We start from the raw sequence: 25,129 nt of genomic DNA, 5'->3' as shown, positions 1-25,129 counted from the left end.
AGTATTTAAGAAAATATTTTTCCCTGATTTGCAAGATTTATTTTTCAAATAAGCAAAATATTTGTATATGATTATTTTTTTCTTACACACGAGAAAGCTACATTTTAGCATTTTGATTTGCTTCATTGTTGGAAATATTCAATAACTTATTCGTTAATTGTTTGGTCACTTTATTTTCATAAATGCATCTTCGGCATTCGGTGGCTAGATCCATTATCACGCGGTATATTGTGTGCATTACAGTTTAATGCATTGTGACTACAGGAATTCTTAAGGAGATATGTTTAGTATTAGTAGAATTTATGGGATAATAATAACATATAACTTAATTCTCTCTCTGTCTCTCTCTCTCTCTCTCTCTCTTCTCTCTCTCTCTCTCTCTCTCATGTTGTTCCCCCATATATATATATATATATATTATATATATAGTATATATATATATATATAATATACATTACACACACACACACACACACACACACACACACACACATATATATGTATATTTTATTTATTTATTTATTTATATACGTGTGTATATATATACATATAATTTTACATTTGTGAAATTTACTGAGAGCACCACTCCTACGCAACGCAATAGACTTTGCTTTGCCATAAAGCTTTGGCCTCCGGCGGAGCGTGTGATGTGGGCGTTGCTGTGTACATGTAATTAACTTAGCAAATAATGGGGGTGATACGAATACATGTATTAAAAAGTAATTCGCATACGTGTTTTAATAAGCTTTCCCTTCAGACTCGAGGGACGAGATTGTGTAAACTTTTGTTTTTTTAATTGCGTTCTTTTTTTTGACTTGGTTTTTATTTTTAATTACTTTTGCGTAGCGTGGTATAAAAGGATAAACATTTCGAATATTTACCTACGTGAATTAATTGTCCATGGAGAGCCGTGCAGAGAGCTTTTAGCCAGGAATTTTGGGATGGGCGCGTTAGTGTCCAGGCTGAATTCAGCTCCACTCATTTCGTCGGCTCGTGGCCGCTTTGGGCTTAAAGGAGAGTTGCAATTAATAGTTCCCTTTGTTCCCTCTTGTGGCGCTCGATGAGGCATGTACTATGGATGGTCATGCTTACGATGCCGATGGTAATAAGGCTTCAAAGGTTGGATCTCGTGTTCGGTTTTGGTTGTATTTACACGGCAAAATACAGGGCTAACTCATCTGGTATTTGGGAAGGGAATTTTAGATCCTAATTGTAGTACAGGATTAGCCATTCGTTGTGAAGAGACTTGGTATTGTAATTAGTTACTTTTTCTGCAATTGAAACATATCTCTGAATCTGTATACATATATGTGTACACACATGCAAGCACACCACGCATATATATGTACTTATATATATGATATATATATATATATATATATACATACATCCACATACATATATATATATATATATATATATATATATATATATATTATATATATATATATGTGTGTGTGTGTGTGTGTGTGTGTGTGTGTGTGTGTGTGTTTATGGTGGTGTGTGTTTGGGTTTATATACATATGAAATATATTGTATATATTATTGTATATATATATATGTATATATAGGATATATATAAATATATATATATATATATATATATATATATACTATATATATAGAGAGAGAGAGAGAGGAGAGAGAGAGAGAGAGAGGAGAGAGAGAGAGAGAGAGAGAGAGAGAGAATTTGTTTCTTTGTGTAACAGTTATTTACTTCTCTATTTCCTTGTGTACTTTTTAAGTAAACGTTTCATTCATTTATTTTCATATTCATATTTAATACAAAGGAAATTGAAAGTTATGCTGGCTTTATTCGTATTGTAAGAATGGAGTTAAAGGAAACATTATCTACAGTGTCGCGTGGAGAGAGAGCTGTCATTTTATCGTGCGCGTATTATTGTTATGATTTGAAAGGCCGGGGAAGATTTGAATGCTGCGACCAGTCAGCATGACCATCATTTGGAATTTACAGTCTTTCTCTTCTGACAAACACGGAGAAAACCCCTTGAAGTCACGAGATGTCCGTACATGCGAAAAAATCATTACGCCCCTTGACGCTGTCCAGATCCCTCCTTGGGGAGCGAGCTCTTCCCCCTCCGTTTCCCTGCCCTGAAGTTTAGCCCTCTCCGGGAGAACATGGCTCTCAAATTGAGGGGAGCCATTGGAGCTTGCTTTTTGCCATCGCAATACAAGGGACACTCAAACTATCTCGCAGTCAAGATCAGCGACTTTGATGTCGGTTCTTAGATTCACTTTCTCTCTCTCTAGAGGGCTGTAAATCGTTCCATCAGTTTGATGTCCAGAAGGCTATAAATCCTTCAATAAATGTGATGTCCAGAAGGCTGAAAATCCTTACATAAATTTAATGTCCAGAAGGCTGAAAATGCTTCAATAATTTTTGATGTCCAAGGAGGCTATAAATCCTTCAGTAAATTTTATGTCTAGAAGGTTATTAATCCTTTAGTAAATTTGATGTCTAGAAGGCTATAAATCCTTCAGTAAATTTTATGCCCAGAAGGCTATAAATCCTTCTGTAAATTTGATGCCTAGATGGCTGTAAATCTTTCAGTAAATTTGATGTCTAGATTGCTATAAATCCTTCAGTAAATTTGATATCCAGAAGACTGAAAATCCTTCAATAAATTTGATGCCCAGAATGCTATAAATCCTTCAATAAATGTGTCTAGAAGGCTGAAAATTCTTCAATAAATTTTGATGTCCAGAATACTGTAAATCCTTCAGAAGGTTATAAATCCTTTAGTAAATTTGTGCGTAGGCTTGCATTGCTTGTTTATTGTTTCGTCTTATGGCGCAGTTTGTCATGTCCGCTGTGAAAGGAGCGTTTTTAGGATTCTTTCCTCCGGCGCTTCGCATACGTATTCAGAACCAGTCGGGCAGGATGCCGTCACGTTATTTTTGTGTCACCATTTGTTTCCCGCGCTGCTGTTTGTCATTTATTGCATCTGGCTGTTCGCGTGCCCAGGTTTTTCGAGTGGCTTTGTTTTTATTATTTCCCGAAATCCTTTTTGGTCGTATGGTTTTGTGGATTCATTTCCCGAGGACTGAAAGCATTCATTCGTAATGTTATTTTGGGGTGGCGAACGATGTGATGATGTATCGTAAAAAGCAGTATAATTTAATATATGTGCAGTTTTACGTAATAAACTTATTGGCCACATACACCGAAATTAAGTAAAAACTATTGTCATGATAATCTCTTAGCTTCAAGCTTTACGAAGTTTTTGGCATAAATTCTACTGGTAAGTTAGAAATCCGAATTCAAGGACAATGAAGAACTTGTAAGTGTTGGGCTGAGGATTGAATACTATTTTTATTTGAAAATTTTTAGAAGAAAATGCTTCCAAAAGTGTTAGGATAACGATAAGTCAAGAGTGCCTGGTGGGGTTCTCGTTTACGTGTATGTTTGTTTGTATGTGATATACAAAAACAGCCTGATGCATGCATACCGGTGTATCATATATATATATTTATATGATATATATATATATCTATATATTATATATATATATATATTGTATATATGTAATATAGATAATATAATATATACATTATAACATACACACACATATATATATATATATATATATATATATATATAAATTATATATGTGTGTGTGTGTGTGTCTGTGTGTGTGTGTGTGTGTGTGCGCGTGTGTGTGTGTGTGTGTGTATATATATATATATACATATATATATATATATATATATATAGATATATATCACAAAATGTCTAATATGCGTATGTACTTAAGTGTACTAACTTATTATCTTGCATGCAGGGCCATATTCTTTTAACTCTTGGGTAGAAATTTTTAGGTATCTGGTTTCTTTCATCATTCCTCCTTCATTAACCTGGCCTTACGTAAAACTGCACCATGACCAGTTTACCTCAGAACATTTCTGATCATTATTTACGTCTGCGCCATTTACACCACAGTTTTATTTCTCGGAAGAAGACCCTCTCTCATCAAACAAACTTTATTGGATGGAATGGCAGTCTGGGTGCCGTTTAGTTTGTCTTGTAGTATCCGAATCTGAATGAGTTTCTTTGTAGCAGTAAGGAAATTATACAGAAGCTGTCCAAAGTTCATTTATTCCTTGACGTTTCGGTAGAACTTCTACCATCTTTCTTTTCACATTTTATCCGTTCAGTTACTCAGTCACTCTAACACCTGCACATTCATTGTGAATATATATATATATATATATAATATATATATATATTTATATATATATATATATGCGTGTGTGTGTATGTATGTATGTATTTGTATATATACTGTATATACATTTATATAGATATATATGTATATGTTTAATAAGTTTCCAGGTAAAATTTGCAAATCCTTCCCTTCTGGAAAACCAAAGAGAAGTTCACCTATGATGAGTTTCTCCTCTAATGTGTTCCTCCTGGTTCCCGGTTGATCTCTTAAACCTCTCCTCCCCGCTTCCTACATCCGGTAGAAGAATCCCCTGAATTTTTCCCTGTGAGAAGTACATTAATATTTGAGTGCCAGTCCGGAAAGGTGAGCTTTGAGCAACTGTAACTCCTCCCTGTTTCTCCTGGGGATACCTTAGGCTCGGTAGATATTATTTATGGCTCATGTGTTGCTGTATCATGTGTGTATTTTTTTTTCTCCAGAATGTTGTAAAGTGAGAGATGGGTGGAATTTTTGGAAATGGAGCTCGTCCTTGGCTTTAATTGAATTTTTGAGAGAAAATATCTCATTGAATATGGATTAGAGCGACGATACAAATATGTTATAATTGGGAATCGATTTAAGTTCGTTTCATCACCTATTTCTATTTTTTCTGCTCAGCAGACAGTGAAAATATCACTCTAATTGTCTTGCCTTAAAAGGAAGTTGATGCATCACCTCTGGATTTATTCGTTCCCTGAAGAAAGAGTGGTATATATTTGTAGATGAGTCACGTAGCGGACCCAGAGTAGCTTGTAGTGTTTATCGCATGCAAATATCAGTATATTTACAGTGCACTTTTGGGAAAATTAATATAATAATCTCTATTGCCACGAGTGACCTGTATATAGAAATTATAGTAAAACTGTCGCTATTTCCTACTTTCTCCCAAGGGAACACACACCCCTGACAGGATAGAATTGTTTGAAAAGTTTCTGTAACCTGCATTTATTATGCATTTCAACTCTTCTTTTTGTTAACTATGAGAAATTATTGCTTATATCTTGTTGTATCTAGTCGTGTCTTCATTATATAAAATTGAATTAGAAAAGAGGTCTTTAATCATAAGTCTCTCTCTCTCTCTCTCTCTCTCTCTCTCTCTCTCCTCTCTCTCTCTCTCTCTCTCTCTCTCATAAAAGATAACTGTCAGTATACTTTAAATAACCTATATTTTCGTTTATCATGTAGTCTGTGATTGTTGCTGAATTATATACTACTATCCAGTGGTGACTCTCATGTGTTACACTTTCTTCATTCCTTTGCGAATGGATAGTTTCTTTGCTCACACACACACAGCTGTCTGTAACACTTGTGAATAACACTTCGTAAAATTTATCATGGCAAGGCCATGACGAGCTCTACATATCTATATCTCGATCTATACGACCTGTATATATATATATATATATATATATATATATATATATATATATATATACACACACATATATATTAAGTATATAGATGTGTGTGTGTGCGCGCGCGTATTTTTCCCCTACGGCAGTGTGACCTCGGGTGGGGTGTCCCTGGAAAGGTATAACATTACATAGCGAGAGAGAGAGAGAGAGAGAGAGAGAGAGAGGAGAGAGAGACTGTGGGAAGTCATAACTAATGTGGAGCATGCTTTGCAATTAGGAGAGAAGCCTCAATTCTAGCAAGTTTTGCTTAGATTTATAACGCTATACCAGCCTACTTTAAGAGGAACTCAATATTATACCACAAATATTGCTTAATACCCAATTCACTATACATCGGGAATAACTTACACCCAAACAGAATGTAAATATGTATTTCGTCTGTGTCTAAGTCCCTGCCCATCGTTGTTTCTAAAGCAGGCTTCGGTTCGAATTCTGCTGTAGGCGAAGCATTTATTCATTTATAATTCCACCTGGGTGCATGTTATTCTTTGGGTATAGTGAACTGCATATTGAACTGTATTTGTGACGTAATATTAATGAATATAAAATCGTCACGTATGTATAAGTGACAACAACAATTCTTATATATATATATATATATATATATATATATATATATATATATATATATATGTATATATATATATGTATATACATTTATATACATTTATTTGTGTATATATATATATATATATATATATATATTATATATATCTCCATGTATGATAGTTTGTCACCAGTTGTATACGTACCATTTTTATATTTTCAATATTAAGCCACGAATGACTATTTATATCGAACCCACAATACTCGGGGATTAATTTACACCTAAATGGAACTATATATTTGAGTGGTGCACCTATTCTGACCAGGATTCGAACTGCTTTGGCCTTTTTTGAATAATAGTTGGGTGACAGTGAAGGTCGGCATAATGGGTTCTGTTGGGTTTATTTATGTGTATGCATATACTGTCTATCTATCCGTCTGTCTATATCCTGTATATTTGTGTATGTACGTAAATATACTGTACTTATATATATATATATATATATATATATATATATATATATATATCTATATATATATATATATATATTCATGTATGTATTTATTGAAATGTTAGTGTGTGCATTCACGTATATATACGGGAATTGGGAGGACAAACACATGCACGTTTTCAATTTTCCCTCTTTTAACTTTTGTCGTGTTCCATTTGTCATCGCACAACAAATCTGTTTGCCTATTGTCTATTTAAATTTCGCTCCGCAGTATGTAAATATGGCCGAAGTTCACCCCCAGGCAAATCGACCTTACACAATATGGCTTTCAAACTCATTTGATTTTTGTATGTTGGTTAATTTAATGACTGGGAAGTTTGTTAACTTATAAGAATTCTTTTTGAGGATGATTTTTTAATCCACGAAGGGCCACCAATCGGTACACAAGGATCTAAAAATTATTGAGTCTTGTTCGTTTGTCTTGGTAAATTGTTAGTGGTAACCCGGGACAGCATTCATTTAACTTTTTGTTTTGCAGAATGTACTGCTAAACACATCTAATATTTCAGTATTTCGTTTAACATCAGGAAAAATAGGGCTATAAATGGCTTTTCCCCATCAGGTGTGATTCGCAATATGGACCTGCAGTTAAGTGGAATACAGTGAAATGCTGCCTCTCTGAGATAAATCCAGAAGGAAAGGAGGAAATAAGCCGGATTAAAATAGATCTTGAACTATAAAATAGTACTCAAGTTACATTTTCTGTGCTCACATACCGTCCTCTTCGTCGTGTAACATAATCTGTTGACTGAATTAATGTGGTTAATATAATCACCTGTTAAAGATAAGGCTAAAGTGAAACTTGTATACGAAATAGGTAGGGGTAGCAATGAGTAGGCGTATTATCCTTTATAAGTAGCGTGACCGATTCTGCTGTGAAGGGAGAATGAATGGGCTGCGTATCCATGTCATTATCTTGACGATTCATAACCTGTCTGCCAGGGAGGTGAAAGCTTGGCATTATTTATATATTTATTTATTTATTCATTTATAATTGTATATGAATGTCTTTATTTATTTTTATTTATTATTAATTATTCCTGTATAGGGAAGACTTCTGGCCATACTTAAGTATTATAAAGTTTTTCGATTTTGTGCAAATGGAAAAGTTTGTACAATGTGGAATTTTTCTTTGGTACTTATTGCGATGGCACAAGCATCATTTAATTTGAAGTGTCTGGAATTTCACCTAGAACTAAAGTAGTATAGAGCGCAAACGAAACTACTGTGAGACATTTTTTTATGATTTTGATTATGAAGCTATCACATTATGACAATCTTAATGATCGCGCTGAGATAGTAAATTACGTATGATAGTTTTAGATATAATTTTAGATGTTCTGTTTACTCATCCTATGGTTAAGTGTCTTCTTGGTCTTGTGGTTTTACTGAGTTCTCATTTAATAATTCTAGATACTGAATGATCTTTCCCTAAAATAAAGTTATAGAAGTTGACAACTATTTATCCTATGGCTAAGGATTTTTTTTTCTTTGACAACACTGAAGTCTATTTCATTAAATTTTAAATTTTTGGAGCCGAACTTGGTGCTCAACAACCTTCTTGAATGCAACAATAAGACGATTCTTTCCTTTTCCTGTTATTCTTAAGAATGGTATTACTTTTTCCACGCACTTAAATGCACAGAAGAGTGGGAGACTGCATTTCAGTGATTTTCCACCAGAGAGAGAGAGAGAGAGAGAGAGAGAGAGAGAGAGAGAGAGAGAGAGAGACTAATGACCAGTGAAACAATAACTGCCAGAGACCTGCAGCAGCTTATTCGTCCCCATACCCTCATCGGCCATCTGTCTAGGAGCATCCCTTGGGGTGAGGGTCATTCAAGCAACCCTAGTCTTTTCTGTGACGTCATGACGAATTACATTGCCAGGGACTGCTGTACAAATTGAGCCTTTTGTTTATTGTTTTTCCGTGGAAAGGGGTGTGCGGGGCAGATTTAACGGGTGGTGTCTCTCTCTCTCTCTCTCTCTCTCTCTCTCTCTCTCTCTCTCTCTCTCTCTCATGGTTTAGTGATTTATTAATATAATCCTTCCTCATCCCTCATAAACATTTGTGTAATAAAAGTATCAGGATTTATGAGCGCCAGGGAATTTGTTAGGTTATCAGTTTCCAAGGGGATATTATGTTCGTTCCGTGTGAATGTTTTTTTTTTTTTTCTGGTTATTCAGTTTGACAAATGTTACGCGGGTGGTTGTTATTTAATCATTCGGAATTTGCTGGTTTTAGGTAGAAGTTAGTTAGTACTAACTCGTCTGGTGTAAGTGGTCTCATTTTTCGAATTTCTATAGTCACAAATTGCATAATTTTCTTAAGGACAATTCGTCGGCTCCTTTTTTTATTTATTTATTTTTTCCTCTGCAGTATGCCACAGAACAGAATTCATATAATTTCTGTTATTTCCATGCAGGTTGTTCATAATTGTATTATGCAGCATTTACTTACATAAGTTGAGTTGAAGAGCATAAGTACCTCAACATACTCGTTTAACATTACAAGCACAGAAGGTAAACAGCTAGGATAAATAAACGCCTTTCCTTTCACTCTCATATTGAGAATGGTAGAATTCTTTGACAGTCATATATATATATATATATATATATATATATATATATATATATATATATATATATGATATGTATGTATATATATATATATATATATATATATATATATAATTTATATATATAAACGAAAATTGAAATGTAGTGATGCAAAAAAAGTGAAAATCTCTCTCTCTCTCTCTCTCTCTCTCTCTCTCTCTCTCTCTCTCTCTCTCTCTCTCTCTCTCAGTGTAATTAAAAACAAGTTGATTCCTCTGAAGTCTTAGAACTCCTCCCTAGTTCAGGGCCAAGCGCCTTCTGATTAAAAGGAACGAGCTCCTCCTTAGTTTAGGGGCAAGACATTATCCGATTAAGGGACAGAGTCCTCCCTAGCTCGGGGGCAATTAGATGACGGGGTCATTAGTGTGTTGGTAACCTATAATTACATTCATAATTTTCTTCCAGATTTGCCAAGTGGTAATTATTGTGACGTGACGCCGGGAATGAATGATATCTGGGCGAGCCCAGCGCCAAAGATTATGCAGTTTTCCTTATCTGTAAAAATGCTATGGGGCGATTTCGTCCTTATTTGTGAAAGTGCTATTGGGCATTTCCTTAAAGGCGTAGTTAATACAAGAAAGATATATTTCAGGTGATTCAGTGGAGTGTGGTACCTTTGCACCTTTTGGGGTACAGTGTGATGTGAACAATACAAAGTATGTTAGCTCATTTAAGGTCCCTACTGTGAGTATATTGAAATGTAACATAATTTATATACTTGCAGTACTGATTCCTTAAGTTTCACAATGTGATGGCACAACAATTACTGAGGTCGATTGTCTAACATATTTAAGTCCAGGTATACGGTAAATCCTACACTTATTATGTATTTTCAATTGTTAAGAATGGGTTGTTTGACGGTGATTAAATGAAATTTTTGAGAACTTATCAAGCCGTTGAATGGGTACTCACTCACTCAAGTTCTTACGTTATCACGCCTACACACGCACACATACATACATACAAGCATACACGCATATATATGTGTATTGCTCCATAGTTGCTAACCTTTCGTTTTCACCCAGAGTGCGTTCCACCACAGTCGACTAGCTGCTAGATACATAATTCACGGCTGGAACTATATAGACTAGACTTTGACAATAATGTATTCAGATATTCATGTGATTATTGTTATTATCATTATTTTCGGTCTAGAGAAAATCGGGCTACACACCTGACCTATGACTCAAACGTCCCCAAAGTAGCTCTCATAAGAAACCAAGCTCGAGGTAATCATTGCATTCAGAAACATTTGGCAACCCTTGCTGCGGCTCCTTTGGGGGGCAAAACTTCTTTCGAACGTTTTGATCGAAGGGGGGACCCTTAAGGAACGACACAGGAAGCTTCGCCTCTCAGTAGACGCGCCTTCAGGCAAGGTATATAGATCCTCGCATAGCATTAAGACTTCCAGAATATGTATGAGTTCGTCTTGCTCTTCCGCCTTTGTGTGCCATCTGTCGTCCTCCAAGGAAGGCTAAAGATCCCTTATTGAATTATATGAATTTCATCTGTGGTGTTGACTTGAGATTGTTTTCTTTGGCTGATAGCAGTTGGGGTTGCAGAGGGAAACGCCACAAAGATATTATACTAATATGTATGTGTTTTTGTATTTGTGTATCTATATATAATATATATTAATATATATATATATATATATATATATATGTGTGTGTGTGTGTGTGTGTGTGTGTGTGTGTGTGTGTGTGTGTAATTACTTATGGACGATAAATTCAAACAAGCGAGCACCACGGCTGAGTGGTGCAGCGCTCGAATCACTTTTGACAGGTCCGTGGTTAGCACTAGCATTTGCTTAGGTCTAGGTAAAGGCGGGTGTGACCTAACTAGGCTAGCAGCCTCACCCGATTCCTCCATTTCCAAAGGAGAAGAGGAGCTGGTGTGTGTGTGTATATGTATGTGATATATATATATATATATATATATATATAGATACTATATATTATATATATATATATCTATATATATATATCTATATATATATATATTTATATTTCTTTTGCTTAGTATACGATAATAATATATTTTTAAATATTCCCGAATTGACTGAGTAGTGCAAAAGATTGATGACAATAAAAACCTAGAAAAAAATGATCTATGAATGATAAATGGAAAGTTGAAGTAGATGTGACAGTTTGGTTCTCTGTAGGAGAGAGAGAGAGAGAGAGAGAGAGAGAGAGAGAGAGAGAGAGAGAGAGAGAGAGAGAGAGAGAGAGAGACGTTCTGTCTGGGAATGATATTGGTGGCGTCAGGAGGTGATGTCCCCGTATGATGGATGAGGCTTTTGTTGGCTGCGATCTGTTATTGTTATTGTTCAGGAAACAGGATCTTCTTGCGGTGCCAAGACGATTTACCGTCGATCGAAAAGCTCTGCGGGGATGTTGACGAGGATGAAGATACGAGAAGTGATGGGGAAATTTCTTTTGTGTTAGCGCTGAGTGTCGTAGTAACTTCACTTGGCTGTTAGTAGTTTTAACAATAAAAAGATACTATTTCTTATATGTTGGGCTGAACCTTGATGACATGGCAAAAATACGTCTATAACAAATCGTCTTCTGCTGTTCTCATTGGTGTGATTGTTATTTTGCATGTCATGCCATTTATATTGCTTTAATTTATTAAAAAAAAAACTAACTAATTTGCTCAATAACTGTCGAATTAAAAGCATGAATTAACAATTTTGAACTCTTACGAAGATTAGGAGGTAATCATTCCACTAATAGAAGACATATTTTGAATATGTTTTACCGAAAAACTGTTCATATGAGTCTCGATATATTTATTCCATCCTGGTTCTGTCGTCTTCTCGAGTTTGAATTCATTGAACTAAAGTCATACGACATTTGCTTTTGGCACTGAATGTTTTGATTCCAGTTTACAAGCAGGAAAGAGAAAGACAACTTTAAAACTAAAGGTTTCATGAGAGAAACTTACAAATGGCAGTGGTGTCCAGCACAAAGAAGTTTTGTTTAGGACTGGAAAAACCAACGATAAATTTTATAGTAACTTCTTTCGTCTTTGCAATTAACATTGCATGCACACTAGCAAGTTGTGTATCTAAGGAAATATGGTAATGAAAAATAGTTATAGCTAAGGAAAAATGATGCCAGTAATATTTCATGGAAAAGTAAATAAGAGTTGACAGGTAAGACATTCTTCGGAAGCGACACAACATATCATTTCCCTGTGAATTTCTTAGTGTAACTTTCTCTTCGTGAAAGCTTGTGTGACATTACTGATTCGTAAAACAATATTGCATAGAACAAAAACTTTCGTTATTTTCACCGTAATTTGGTGGAAGATAGCGCCTGATTTTGCGGTTTGTCATTTCTTGTGTTGAATGTCACATTGTTGTTGGGCATGTACAAGGAAATGGGGGAAAACAACTGGCAATGAAACTATTCAAGTAAGCAGCCTTTGATATACGCTATAGTCTTTATATATCCGTTTATATTTCTCGTCTTGTAGTGGAAGGAGAAGCTTGAAATTATGAATCCTCAGATTGTGTTTTTGCTTCTTTTGAACTCGGAGAATTTTTTTGTCAGGTACATCTCGGAGAGTCCAACTTTGTTTAGGGTGATAAGAAGATATAGTTAGTATGGATTTTATAAAGGAATTTTAATCTTGTACTGGGTTTCATTACTACCGTAGTCTGCTTGACTGATAAGATAAGAAATTAGACTAAAAGTCTGGAAGTTCGACTACCGTGTAGGTCAGTTAAATAATGCACAAAGATTAGCGTTTTCTGAGAAAAACAATTTTCATTTTCCTATGTGGAATACGACTGAATTACCATATCTTCGTACCTAAGAAGAGTACCAGTACGAAAAGATTAGCGTGTTATAATTATAGTTATTATTGTGGGTGTTTTTATAGTCTTGTTGTAGAAATTTTCTCTCCCTTTTATCATTATTTATCCACTTGCCATTCCATATTATTTACAAAATTCTTTCCGTCATTTATTTAATCAAGATTTATTCCCCTAACCTTGTAGCCAGTGCGTTATAAGAAATTTTCATGACCCTCTCCAATTTCCAAATGATTTCCGCTTAAAATGATCTTGTTTTCTTGTTGCCGTAGAATTTCCTGGCTCACCCACGTGCTCAGACGATTCCCATTATAGCCATTGAGCGCAATAAACTCTTCTTACTCATCTCGCTGGCTCGCGCCACGGGAAAGGATTGGTGCTCATTCACGGGAATTATTGGCAAGGAAAAGTAGATGCAGCGAATAAGTGCAGTCCCATGGAAAACGCTGGAATTAACTTCCAGAGGGTCTGAAGTGAAAATTGCAGGATTGGAGTCTGTTTTTTATTTTGTCAGTCTGGAAGGGCGATGCGAGAACGTGTTTTTTTGTTTTTGTTTTCTGCTTATTATACAGTGGAAGATATGAGATTTAGTTACGATACGTGAAAGGATAAGTGTTTTAACCATTGGTGAATCGTGTATTTCTTCAAAGACATTTCATAGACGTGCTTTAATTAATGCAAAGATAGTGAGTTTGCTGGCCTGCATTAGGTTATCTTATGAGTCATACAGGGTGCACTTCAAGTTTAAAGATTTCACCGTTGTAAGGAAACGCTTGCATCGATTTTTCCTTGCATGTTTTCGTTTCAAGTATACATTTATCAATACTCATGCTTATTATATAATACTTCAAGTATTTTGAGTTGGAAATAAGGGAAATTTAGCTCTCTCTCTCTCTCTCTCTCTCTCTCTCTCTCTCTCTCTCTCTCTCTCTCTCTCTCTGAACGGTAAAGCTAGGATTGAAAATATTGATTTTCTTGTCGTGGGGCCGACTGAACAGGAATCCTAATGACATCATCAAGGAATGTAAGATTTAGTAATGAGATAGGAAGGATAAGCGTGTAAAAGATCCCGTAAACTGAAGGAGGGATAGCACTCCAGAACTTAACGAAGATGCAGGGACTCTTCTCGTACAGAGCAGTCCGGCTAATGTTAACCACGGCAAGTGTTGTGGTATTACGTTCAATTTGGCAGAATGACGACAATTTTGTGTCTCTTTCCGGGGAAAGTGAGACGTCGAGAAAGTGTTGTTTTCATGGAGAGTGTGTGACTCACAAAAACAGCTGGATGTTACTAGACTTCAGAGTAAGTAGTTTGCACTCTACAAAAAAAAAAGAAAGATTTTATGGTTCTCTTTAGCAAAGTATTTTTATTTATTTCATCTTTTCATAACCACGTGTTGTTTTTGTATTGTCGAGATCCAGTATAAATTTTGATAGGTGTGGACTTTGAAATTTGAAGCGGTGTTTATTTCTGTTAACATGACGTGGTTTTTTAATAGTATTGTGCACCTCTTCAATTTGAGAAGTAAAATGCATGATAGGAGTTGCATATGCTACTTTGATCTTTTTATTAATGTCAGAAAATCTTTATTTCTTTGTATTGTAACAAAAATATTTATTTCTTTGTATTTTAACAAAAATATATATTTCTTTGTATTGTAACTCAAGCCATCCACCCTAGTAAATACGCAGATTATGTTCTGAGTATTTGAGAAAACAAATTTCTTGAAAAATATTTGTAAACATTGATCAGTTAAATAACTACTTCACATTTCGAAATGTGGACACTAAATATTATATTAAATAATATTTCAATCACAGTGAATGAATTATTGCACGTGAATTTATGAAATACTGATAGTTGTACCCATTACTATAATTATCATTTATTTAATTACATATGAGTACGTTATTGACAGCTTGCTCAGCCACAGCGTATAATATACTTATGGATCTAAACGCAATGAAATTATGGAAGATATTGATTTTGCTTCGTGGTAGTAGGCGAAATGTTTTTTTTTTTTCTCCATTTTGAAAAAGAAAGCATATACCTTGCATGTATATCATTCTTTAAAAAGATTAAGACCGTGGGAGAAACGGGTCGATCTTTTCTATTGACGTCAGTTGCTACCAAAGACGAAAGTATTATCGAATTTTTCTATTTGATCTTTAACATAAAAAAAGAGAGTAATGCAAACAAATTGTCTCTTAATAAGTGACAGTTGCCCTCTTGCTCCCTTAAGAAATAAATGACTTCCTGTCGACAACCACGTTCATTTTGTGCTTGCTGCTTCTAGTCGTTAACAATGTGGTTTTAGCATTTTATGTGAGAAACTTTTCTTTTAGAACACAAGACAATAATTACTGCTCGTAAAATTAGTCTTTAAAAAAAAAAAAAAAAAAAAAAAAAAAAAAAAAAACTGGAATTAACCAGGCGCCTGCTCTCTGTGGTGTTCACACGAACATCAATTACAATACTATATTTCAGCCGCCGCCCCCCGTCCCCCGCCTCCCCGGCCCTTTTTTACCTTTTTTTTCAATATTTTTCTTTTTATTCAGGGGGTCGGAAAAATTTTCATTTGGCTGTACAGTGAGAACTTTTGCTAACAGGTTTCAGAAGCTTTCTGTAACGCCTTCTATAGCTGTAATAATATATATATATATCTATATATATATATATATATATATATATATATATATATATGTATATTCATATACATTTTATAATACCTGACTTATGCCATGTATTGCAACTCTGCCTCCCCTCATCTCTCTCTCTCTCTCTCTCTCTCTCTCTCTATCTCTCTTCTCTCCTCTCTCGCTCATCTCTCTCTCTCCTCTCACACACACGCACACACACACACTTTCTCCCTTCCATAACGAAATTGATTGTGAGAAGTAAAGATTGAAAAATAGCATAGTCATCTTACGACCATTGGCCTCTTCCTCCCCTCCTCCTCCTCCTCCTCCTCCTCCTCCTCCTCCTCCTCTCTCCCCTCAATCTCCTTTATTTTAAGTGGCTTCTATTTGAGTTCGAGACAAGTAGGGTCGAATTTTGTTTGTGCATATGTTAGTGTGTGCATGTGTGTGTATGTGTGCTTTCCGAGTCGGAGTGTTTGAGCATGACCCCGTATAAAAGATTGTAAATCGACGCTCATACATAAAGAATGACGTGCCTACGTCACTGATTACTCAGTTGTAGTGCCTTTTCGACAGTAATTAGCGAGAGTGAGCGACTTTCCAGATATTCCCTGGGTGCTGCAGGTTGCATTCAACAAATACGATTCTTAGGGAGTTGTCGTTATGAAAGAATTTCATTTTGTAGGGGGAACTGAAGGGGCCCACTTCTGCCAGCCGGGTTATATTGGAAGAAGGAATTTTACTACCTCCTGCTCGTCGTTTCCCAAGACCCCGGTAATTAATCCGGAGTCGTAATGCCTATTACAAGCTCCTTGAGTGCTGATGAATGAGAGCCATCGATGATGAAGACGGGAATTGGCAGTAAGGAATGCTGTTCCTGAATGGATGAAACGAGGGGTTGAATAAGAGGGGAGGTCCGAGGACTGGAAGGAGAAAGGAATGAGAGAAGTGACAGAAGAAGGGAAATATGCAAAAGAGAGAGAGAGAGAGAGAGAGAGAGAGAGAGAGAGAGAGAGAGAAGAAATAAGAATTTATGAATAGGGTCAGAAGGAGAAATGGGTCCCCCCCCCCCCCCCCCTCCCTCCCCTCCCCAACGTGAGGATCAGCTAATGGTATTTTGGAGGGAGCTGGAGAGCTGGGGAAACGGACTAATGATGCTGACCATGGGGAAGGGGAGGGGGCGGGGCGGTTGGAAAGAGACGGAGAGGAAGATGAGGGAGAAGGGCGAATGGGAGTATGGAGAGTGGACATCGAAAGGAGCATTTTTTGTGTACGGAGAGGACAAGAGAAGATGAGGGAGAAGGGTCTAATGGGAGTATGGAGGAGTGGACGTCGAAAGGAGCATTTTTGTACGGAGAGGAAAAAAAAGATGCAAGGAAAGGGATAAGATTTAATGGACATTGGATGGAAGCGGATGAAATGAAAATTATTTTTGGAAGTCGGTAAAGATGTTTTTGAAGACCACCGAGCCATTAGGGAAGTGGACCTGCCAGTTTATTTCTTTCTCCCTTCCATTGTTAGTTTGCTTTGTTTGCGTAATGAGACGAAAAGAGAAAAATTGACCATTGTTACGTTTCGGCAAAAGAAGTGAAACTCCCTATGTGAGGTATATAGTTGTTGTCTAGGAGATTGGTATAAAATGAAACTGTATTTATTAACAGTTGAAAGGCCTTTAATTAATTTGTCTTGCCTAGATTATATATATATATAAATATATATATATATATATATATATCTATCTATCGATCTATCTATCTCTCTTCTCTATCTATCTATCTATCTATATATCTATCTATATATATATATAGTATATAAATATATATAAATATAAATATATATATATATATATTATATATATATAATATATATATATATAGATATATATATATATAGTATATATATATATATATTATATTTTTTTTTTTATATTTTTTTTTTTTTATAAAGTTACAGGCACAATATAAAACTGCTGATATTTACCATCGCACCATTTACTAAAACCTTTTATTGAAGTGAACTCCAGTATGAACATATATTGTGCCACTGCTTGGCTTGACAGCTAAAGTTCATAAACTCAACGCATTGAGTTCTGTATTTATTGTCTCTATTTATTAAGAACAATTTTTGAGTTCTTATTGAGCAATGTCTATTGTTGACATGATGGAGTTATATTTCTTCCTTTATTTATTTCCTGAAAAATCTGCAATTTGAACGTAATCATAGAAATTAAATAATCATATAGTTATTTGTCAAAAAGATGATATAACAAATGTGATGTTATTTGTTTGTAAGGTTTTTATATATAGGTTTAAAATTAATATGGCCTCAGATATAACTTTTGTTACCAGGAAAGGAATAATATATGAAACTGATCTTTTCCTAAACACACTGAGGTCCAAAGTAATCGTGCCCCTGTGGGCCACATTTCCCTCTAAATAGTTTAGGGCTTGGACAGATGTCAGTGGGGTAACAAAATACAGCCATTATCTCTCTCTCTCTCTCTCTCTCTCTCTCTCTCTCTCTCTCTCTCTCTCTCTCTCTCTCTCTCTTGTAATGACTGTGATATTTCGAATAAGAATGTACTCTGAAATTATTTTGAATCGATAATTATTCCTAAAATCAGACTTCCTTTAATAACTCAAGTCACTATCCAGCTCAGTCTTGCTTTGGTAGGTCAATTATTACAGTGGGAAAAGCTTTGGGGTGATATTTTGCAGGAATAATATTAGGAAATTTAAGATAATCCAACAGTGATGTGATTTTATGAACCCATATATTTCCGGTTTTTTATTGCGTTTTGTTTTTCAACTACAACTCATCATTTTCACCTTTTGTTTGGAGTACTTTGCATTTAGAATATACTACGGTATAAGTAGATACAACTATCACACTTTCAACATCACACCAAAAGGAGTATCATATGAAAGCTGACTTTACATAAAACGTTCACATTTATAAATTTTTGTATGTCGGTATGATTTAATTTCAGTGTTGTGTGTTTGCATAAGAAGTATGGTAATGCCCAATTAAATTAAAATATCTTTTCACTTTAGATATTTGGTCTGATTTTCATTTGTGACTATTCGTTCTCAAACGCAGCATTGAAAAGCTGCATTAGTACACAGTAACAAGACATTACTTAGTGTCACCTTGTATATGTTTATCGTATCCACAATACAATAAACATATACATATATTTTTAACTCCTGATTCTCATAAAATCGGTACACGTTTTTCAAAACATCTTCAAGTAAAACACTGGTCGGGAACCCATGGTAAAAGAATTTATGAATGAAATAGAGAAACTGGTGACGGACAATTTATGACTTAGCTGAGATGAGATGAATTAACGTTAACGGCGATCAAAGGTACAAGAGAAAATTAAAAATGAAGGCTGAAGTTATAGGAAAGGAGGCCGAAGTCTTGTCACGTACGAGAAATCACAGGCTTTTCAATTTTGAATCGCCTTCAGTTTTATCAAACTCCGCAAACGAAGTTTGACGGACGTTATCTGCTCACCCGTGTCTGTTTGCATGTCCGTTGTCTGCTCTCGAGATATCTCAGAAAGTTGTTGATAAATTTGAGTAAATGTTGTGAAAAGGTGAGTTACAGGCAAAGGAAGAATTTGTTACATTTCGATATGGATGCCGATGTTCATACAGGATTTTTTGCCGGCGACAAAAAAAAAAAAAAAAAAAAAAAAAAAAAAAATATATATATATATATATATATATATATATATATCTATATATATTTAAAATAAAAATAACAAAATATATATATATATAATTATATATATAGATATAATATATATATATATATATATATATATATATATTATATATATCTCTCTCTCTCTCTCTCTCTCTCTCTCTCTCTCTCTCTCTCTCTCTCTCTCTCGAAAGGATTTGACGAAATATTGCGGTGGGATGGATGGATTTTGCTGAAACGATTAGGACATTGGGTTATTTATTTATTTTTTTTTTTTTTTTTTGAGGTCTGGGATCTTAATGCCCACTAGTTCTCTTACTGTTTTTATGTCGCGAGAGATTCTGGAACATCTGTGTTGAATAATATGATTCAGAATTTCCCCCCGTTTTCTACTATATCTAGGAAAACAATAAGGTTCCAATTTCTTCGTTTCATTTCGTTTATTTTTAGGTTACTTTGTAATTATTAATAATTTTAGGTGCTAATGGATCACTTCCAAAAATTTGTGAAAAAAAGGTGAAGCGAAGTACTTCTGAATATAGAAAAATATAGCGTATTCTGCCAACGTCCCTTACCTACTCAGGATCTGTGGCTGGCTCTCCACGTAATTCTCTGACGTGAACAAGACGTGATTAGCAACGTATATCCGGCTGATTTTTCCTGGCGTCTTCCCTCAAGACATCTGACAGCATTGATGTTTAGGTTTTTTGGCCGTTTTTACTTTCTCAATATTTTGAGGTGGCTGTATTTTATCGACATTTATTTTAGTCAGTTTCCCATAGTTGCCGTCTCTTTCGGTGAAATTTCGATCAATTTTTCGATAATATACTTTCCGAAATTACTCTTTTTTTTATGGAAAATGCTTTTAGCCAAAGGATACTCTATAATTAAGAAGCAATTTCTTTTATAGACATTTGTTAATGTAGATTGAGAGAGAGAGAGAGAGAGAGAGAGAGAGAGAGAGAGAGAGAGCTAATAAATGTTGATGTATGGAATAAATGTTGATGTGTGGAAGTAATTGGTTTGGGAAGTGTAATGAAAGGTGAAGTGAATAAAAATAGGAGTGATCTGAGGACCCAAAGGAAATAAGTTTTCGGGACTTATCCAAAGGGCCTGGAAAAGGACAAGAGTATTCCATGTTTCGTCGTGACGATGTCGAACGAAAGGTGACAACCTCAACATGCAAAGTTACTGAGGTACATGTACCGGGGGTTGGGGGGTGGGGGGTGTTGTTACACATGACAGTCATGACCTTCCAGAAACCTAGTTGAAGTTACTGACAATGTGACAGATTAATATCGGTGTCGGAGAGAGAGAGAGAGAGAGAGAGAGAGAGAGAGAGAGGACGTATGTAAGCTCACTGTCATTCTGATTCCACGATTTTGTTTTTAGTGAAGAAGACACTCTTATAGAAGGTGACCTGTATAGAGTGACCAGTCAGGGACCGTGATCGATATTATGTGAGAGGTCTTTTGTTGATGCTGCTGACGCTTTGCCGCAGTGTCGCTATTCACTTCCTTTATTTGTTGCCGCCGCTGCTGCTGCTGCAGGTTTCTGCTTTTCTGATTTTACCCTTCTTTAGTCTAGTTTTTGCGCTCGGCCACCGATCGGGTGGTCCGAAGTTCGATTCTCGGCCCGGCCAACTCGGAATCAGAGGAATTTATTTCTGGTGATAGAAATTCATTTCTCGATATGATGTGGTTCGGATCCCACAATAAACTGTAGGTCCCGTTGCTAGGTGACCAATTGGTTCCTAGCCACGTAAAAATATCTAATCCTTCGGGTCAGCCCTAGGAGAGCTGTCAATCAGTTCAGTGGTCTGGTAAACTAAGATATACTTTCTTAAGTCTGAACTCCAACTTGCCAGTTGGTAATCCTACTAATATTTTATTTCACCGTGTGACAAGGTATAGTTTAATCTGCCATAATTTTGCACGACAGAAGTTTAAGTTAGAGTATAATATTGGTTTTATCATTATATTATATTAATATTATATTATATTATATTATATTATATTATTATATAATGCGTGTTTGTGTGTCATTATGAAAGAAGGTTTCCAGATTTGCCTAGTACTTCAGACTTTTGCGATCGGTTCTAAGGATTCATATCACAAAGTATGACTTGTGTCACTTACAATTTCCAGTCACACAACGAAATGAACAATATTTTACCGTGAACTCTTGAAGTCGTCCTACAAGAGCTCTACTTTACCCAAACTTTTCTTTTATCTAGTCCATTACGTAATGGATCCCATAATATTGCCAATACTTTAAGAGAAGCCGAACTAAAAAAAATGCGGAATTCGAAAACTATGTAGAAAGTTTCTGAGATAAATTGTACCTATTTGCAAAATACAGAACGTTTTTCACCAGCAAATGTGCCAGAAGTTACGTAAAATATAGGACAATTTCCAGATAAAGAATAAATGTCACAAAACCTGTACCATTTTTCAGAAAATAAAAAGAGACAAGCGCATGCAGTGGGATTTTTAAAATGAAAGTAAGCTCATTTTACGTTCTTTTACAGACAAGAAAAAGTAAATGGTTTTTGGGATGTTGATAATGAAGGCAATTTTCATGGTTTTTTGCATTGTGTATAATTTTTATGAATGTGCTGTTTAGCAGCTAGTTACAAATTGCATACGCTTGAGAGAACTGCATATGTAATCAGTCGGTCAACAACGCTTCCTTTTAAACCTTTTACCTAACTCGTGAATATGAATATTTATGATAACCACATTTTTCGTAACAAAAATCGCGGAACTCGAGACCGGGGGAAATATATTCGTCGATACTTCGTTGAAAATATAGATGACATAACGTTACAAATCCTTTTGAATTCTGTTCCAACAGTCCTGAAAACTTCAACTCCTTAATTAAATGATCTGAATTACCAATTGCTGACTACTTAATTCTGTATAGCTGTCTTGTAGGAAAACAAGAAATTTGGAGAAGAATATGGCATAGAAGGTGACAAATACTTGTATAAAATGAATGTAATGTAATGTAGGAAATGAGTTGATTTATACACACACACACACACACACACACACACACACACACATATATATATATATATATATATAATATATTATATTATATATATATTATTATATATATATCTATATATATATAGATAGTTATATATATATATCAATAATTAGTCTATAAATGCCTCAGAATAGGTCCAAAGGGCCGGAACTTTCATGATATTTTTATTGTGATGTCTCTAACTTGCTTGAATGATTAGAGCGTTTCTTGTGTATTTTATAATCGTAACAAGGCTCTTAAATATAAATTGTGTGTGTGTGTTTGTTTATCATAATGGAAGAAGGTTTCCAGTTTTGTCTAGTAATTCAGACTTTTGTAATAATATGGTTACTAAGACTGATTAATATCACGGAGTATAACGTATGTCACTTTATTTTGTAGAACCAGAATTTGGGCCTTCTTTTGATTCACTTATCGTTATTTACTAATATTCGATGACCTTCAATAGCGACCATTTTGTGATTGACGGAGCTAATTCTAACAGTAATATGGAAATGAATCTAAATTTTGCTTATATATTCTGAAAAATGACTTAAAAATAATTTCAAGAGTAATTACGCTTCTGAAGTAGTAATATTTACTTGAACATGGTGTCAGTGAATAGTCAGTTGTAATGTACAGTATATGACTCGTTTGTGTACTAAAATGTATGCTCTCTCTCTCTCTCTCTCTCTCTCTCTCTCTCTCTCTCTCTCTCTCTCTCTCTCTCTCTCTCTCTCTGTCAGACACACACACTTTGATTAATCGTTTCGAATAGTAATGTTTATTTTAAAATGGTGTCACTCAATAAATGCTCTCTCTCTCTCTCTCCTCTCTCCTCTCTTCTCTCTCTCTCTCTCTCTGTCAGACACGCACACTTTGATTAATCGTTTCGAATAGTAATGTTTATTTTAAAATGGTGTCACTAAATAAATGCTCTCTCTCTCTCTCTCTCTCTCTCTCTCTCTCTCTCTCTCTCTCTCTCTCTCTCTCTCTCATGATGATCTCACATGATAAGAGATTTTAGGCTAGTTTCCGAATATTTCTAGGAATCACATTGTTATTGTTATTGAAGCTTACAGTGTTACCCATAGAAGTTACTGTCATTAACGTATCTGAAGTATATGGGCCCAAAGTACATTTTTCTTACGGTTTTTCTTTTGAAGAAGAAGAAGAAAAAAAACTAACGTCGTCCCCTCCTGTATTTTTCTTCTGCAACATATGCGCCTAACGATAACCTTCCTAGTGCTTTCCTTTGGGTAAGAGAAAATAAAAAGATAAATAAAAATTGGAAAAAAGGGAACTAACGTCCTGTATATTTCCTTTGCAGGTGCAGCCGCGTCATCTCCCGTGAAAGATGTGATCGTTCCGCCGCATCCCGTCAGACATTCGAACGTGACTCTGGAGTGTCATTACGACATCGGTAACAGCGAGCTGTACGCGCTTAAGTGGTATCACGACGACATGGAGATCTACAGGTGAGGATGGAGAAAACTTCCAGGAGGTGTCGACCTCCTCGTCCCTTTTTTGACAGTGTCGAATATGCATGCGTTCAATTTTGTAAGTTATCTGCTTCAGTGGTGATTTTTTCATTGGTCTGCTTCAGCAATGTATCAAGTCTGTCTCTCTCACCATACGTCGATACAGATAAAAAATAAAGGAAAAATTATAAATGCACATTCGACACTGCCAACAAAAGTGAGCACTATAAAGCTCTTTAAAATTTAAAGAGTGGACGTTTACGAGTGTAGTGTATATTTAAGATGATAATCCTGTTCTTATTTAAGTGAATCTGACCTTCACCTGTAGCTTACTTATCACATAAACTAATGGTTTCTCACTGATATTAAATGACGCTTGTCTGGGTGATGTTTAGTGCATAAGGCATACATAGGGTATGGTTGCAAAGAAAAAAATGCAACAGAATAACCACTAATACATTTATCATGTAACTTCTAAATCAAGGTAGCTAATATGTCTATAAATGCATAATGCCTAGTTTGTTTGTTTACAAGTTGGAGTTCGCTCTGTGCCAAACTAATACTGACTGGTTATTTGCAGATATGCCCCCAATGAAGACCCCAAAGTACTAATCAGTCCGAACGACAAAGTTGAGGTTCTGGTAAGTGATGCATTATCAGCTGATATTTTATTATTATTATTATTATTATTATTATTATTATTATTATTGTTTTTACAAAGAAGCAAGTCCCTAGTCTCGCTTTTTTATCAGTTTCATATTCGTGGGGAAATTGAGTTAGCTCTATCTAGCGGTACCTTAGCACAAAATTTATCGTATGATCTTAAGCTGGTGTTATCATCTTTTATGTGAAGTTAAGACTTTTTATTTTATTTTTATTTTAAGGGTGCACATGAGCTTAATGGGACTTGTCCATCACCTTGGCTTGTCAAAGGAATTCTGAATGTCTTCCTTCATCTTAATTTGCCGTGCAGTATCGTATTACGTGTTATGTCTGATTGGAAAGTCCCAGTGCTGGAGAAGGTCTTGTAAAATGAAAAAGTAATAAGTTATGCAAAATGGTTTATTTGATGCAGACTGTGCCAGTTAGTAACACACTAATTTGCCAACTGTTCGTCATAAGTTAC

General features: G+C 35.3%; 1 protein-coding gene across 6 annotated transcripts in view; it reads left to right on the top strand.

Moving 5' to 3' along the window:
- Positions 1 to 25,129, top strand: part of LOC135217305 (uncharacterized) — a 275,648-nt gene that overhangs the window by 238,264 nt on the left and 12,255 nt on the right. For all 6 annotated transcript variants that reach the window (XM_064253070.1, XM_064253073.1, XM_064253076.1 and 3 more), the window contains 2 exons: positions 23,853 to 24,000; positions 24,584 to 24,644. In XM_064253070.1, coding sequence (XP_064109140.1) covers positions 23,853 to 24,000; positions 24,584 to 24,644 — 209 coding nt within the window. The remainder of the gene's footprint in view (positions 1 to 23,852; positions 24,001 to 24,583; positions 24,645 to 25,129) is intronic.

Source organism: Macrobrachium nipponense, chromosome 7, assembly GCF_015104395.2.
Source record: "Macrobrachium nipponense isolate FS-2020 chromosome 7, ASM1510439v2, whole genome shotgun sequence".
NCBI lineage: Eukaryota > Metazoa > Arthropoda > Malacostraca > Decapoda > Palaemonidae > Macrobrachium > Macrobrachium nipponense.
This window is presented reverse-complemented; position numbering and strand designations above follow the sequence as displayed.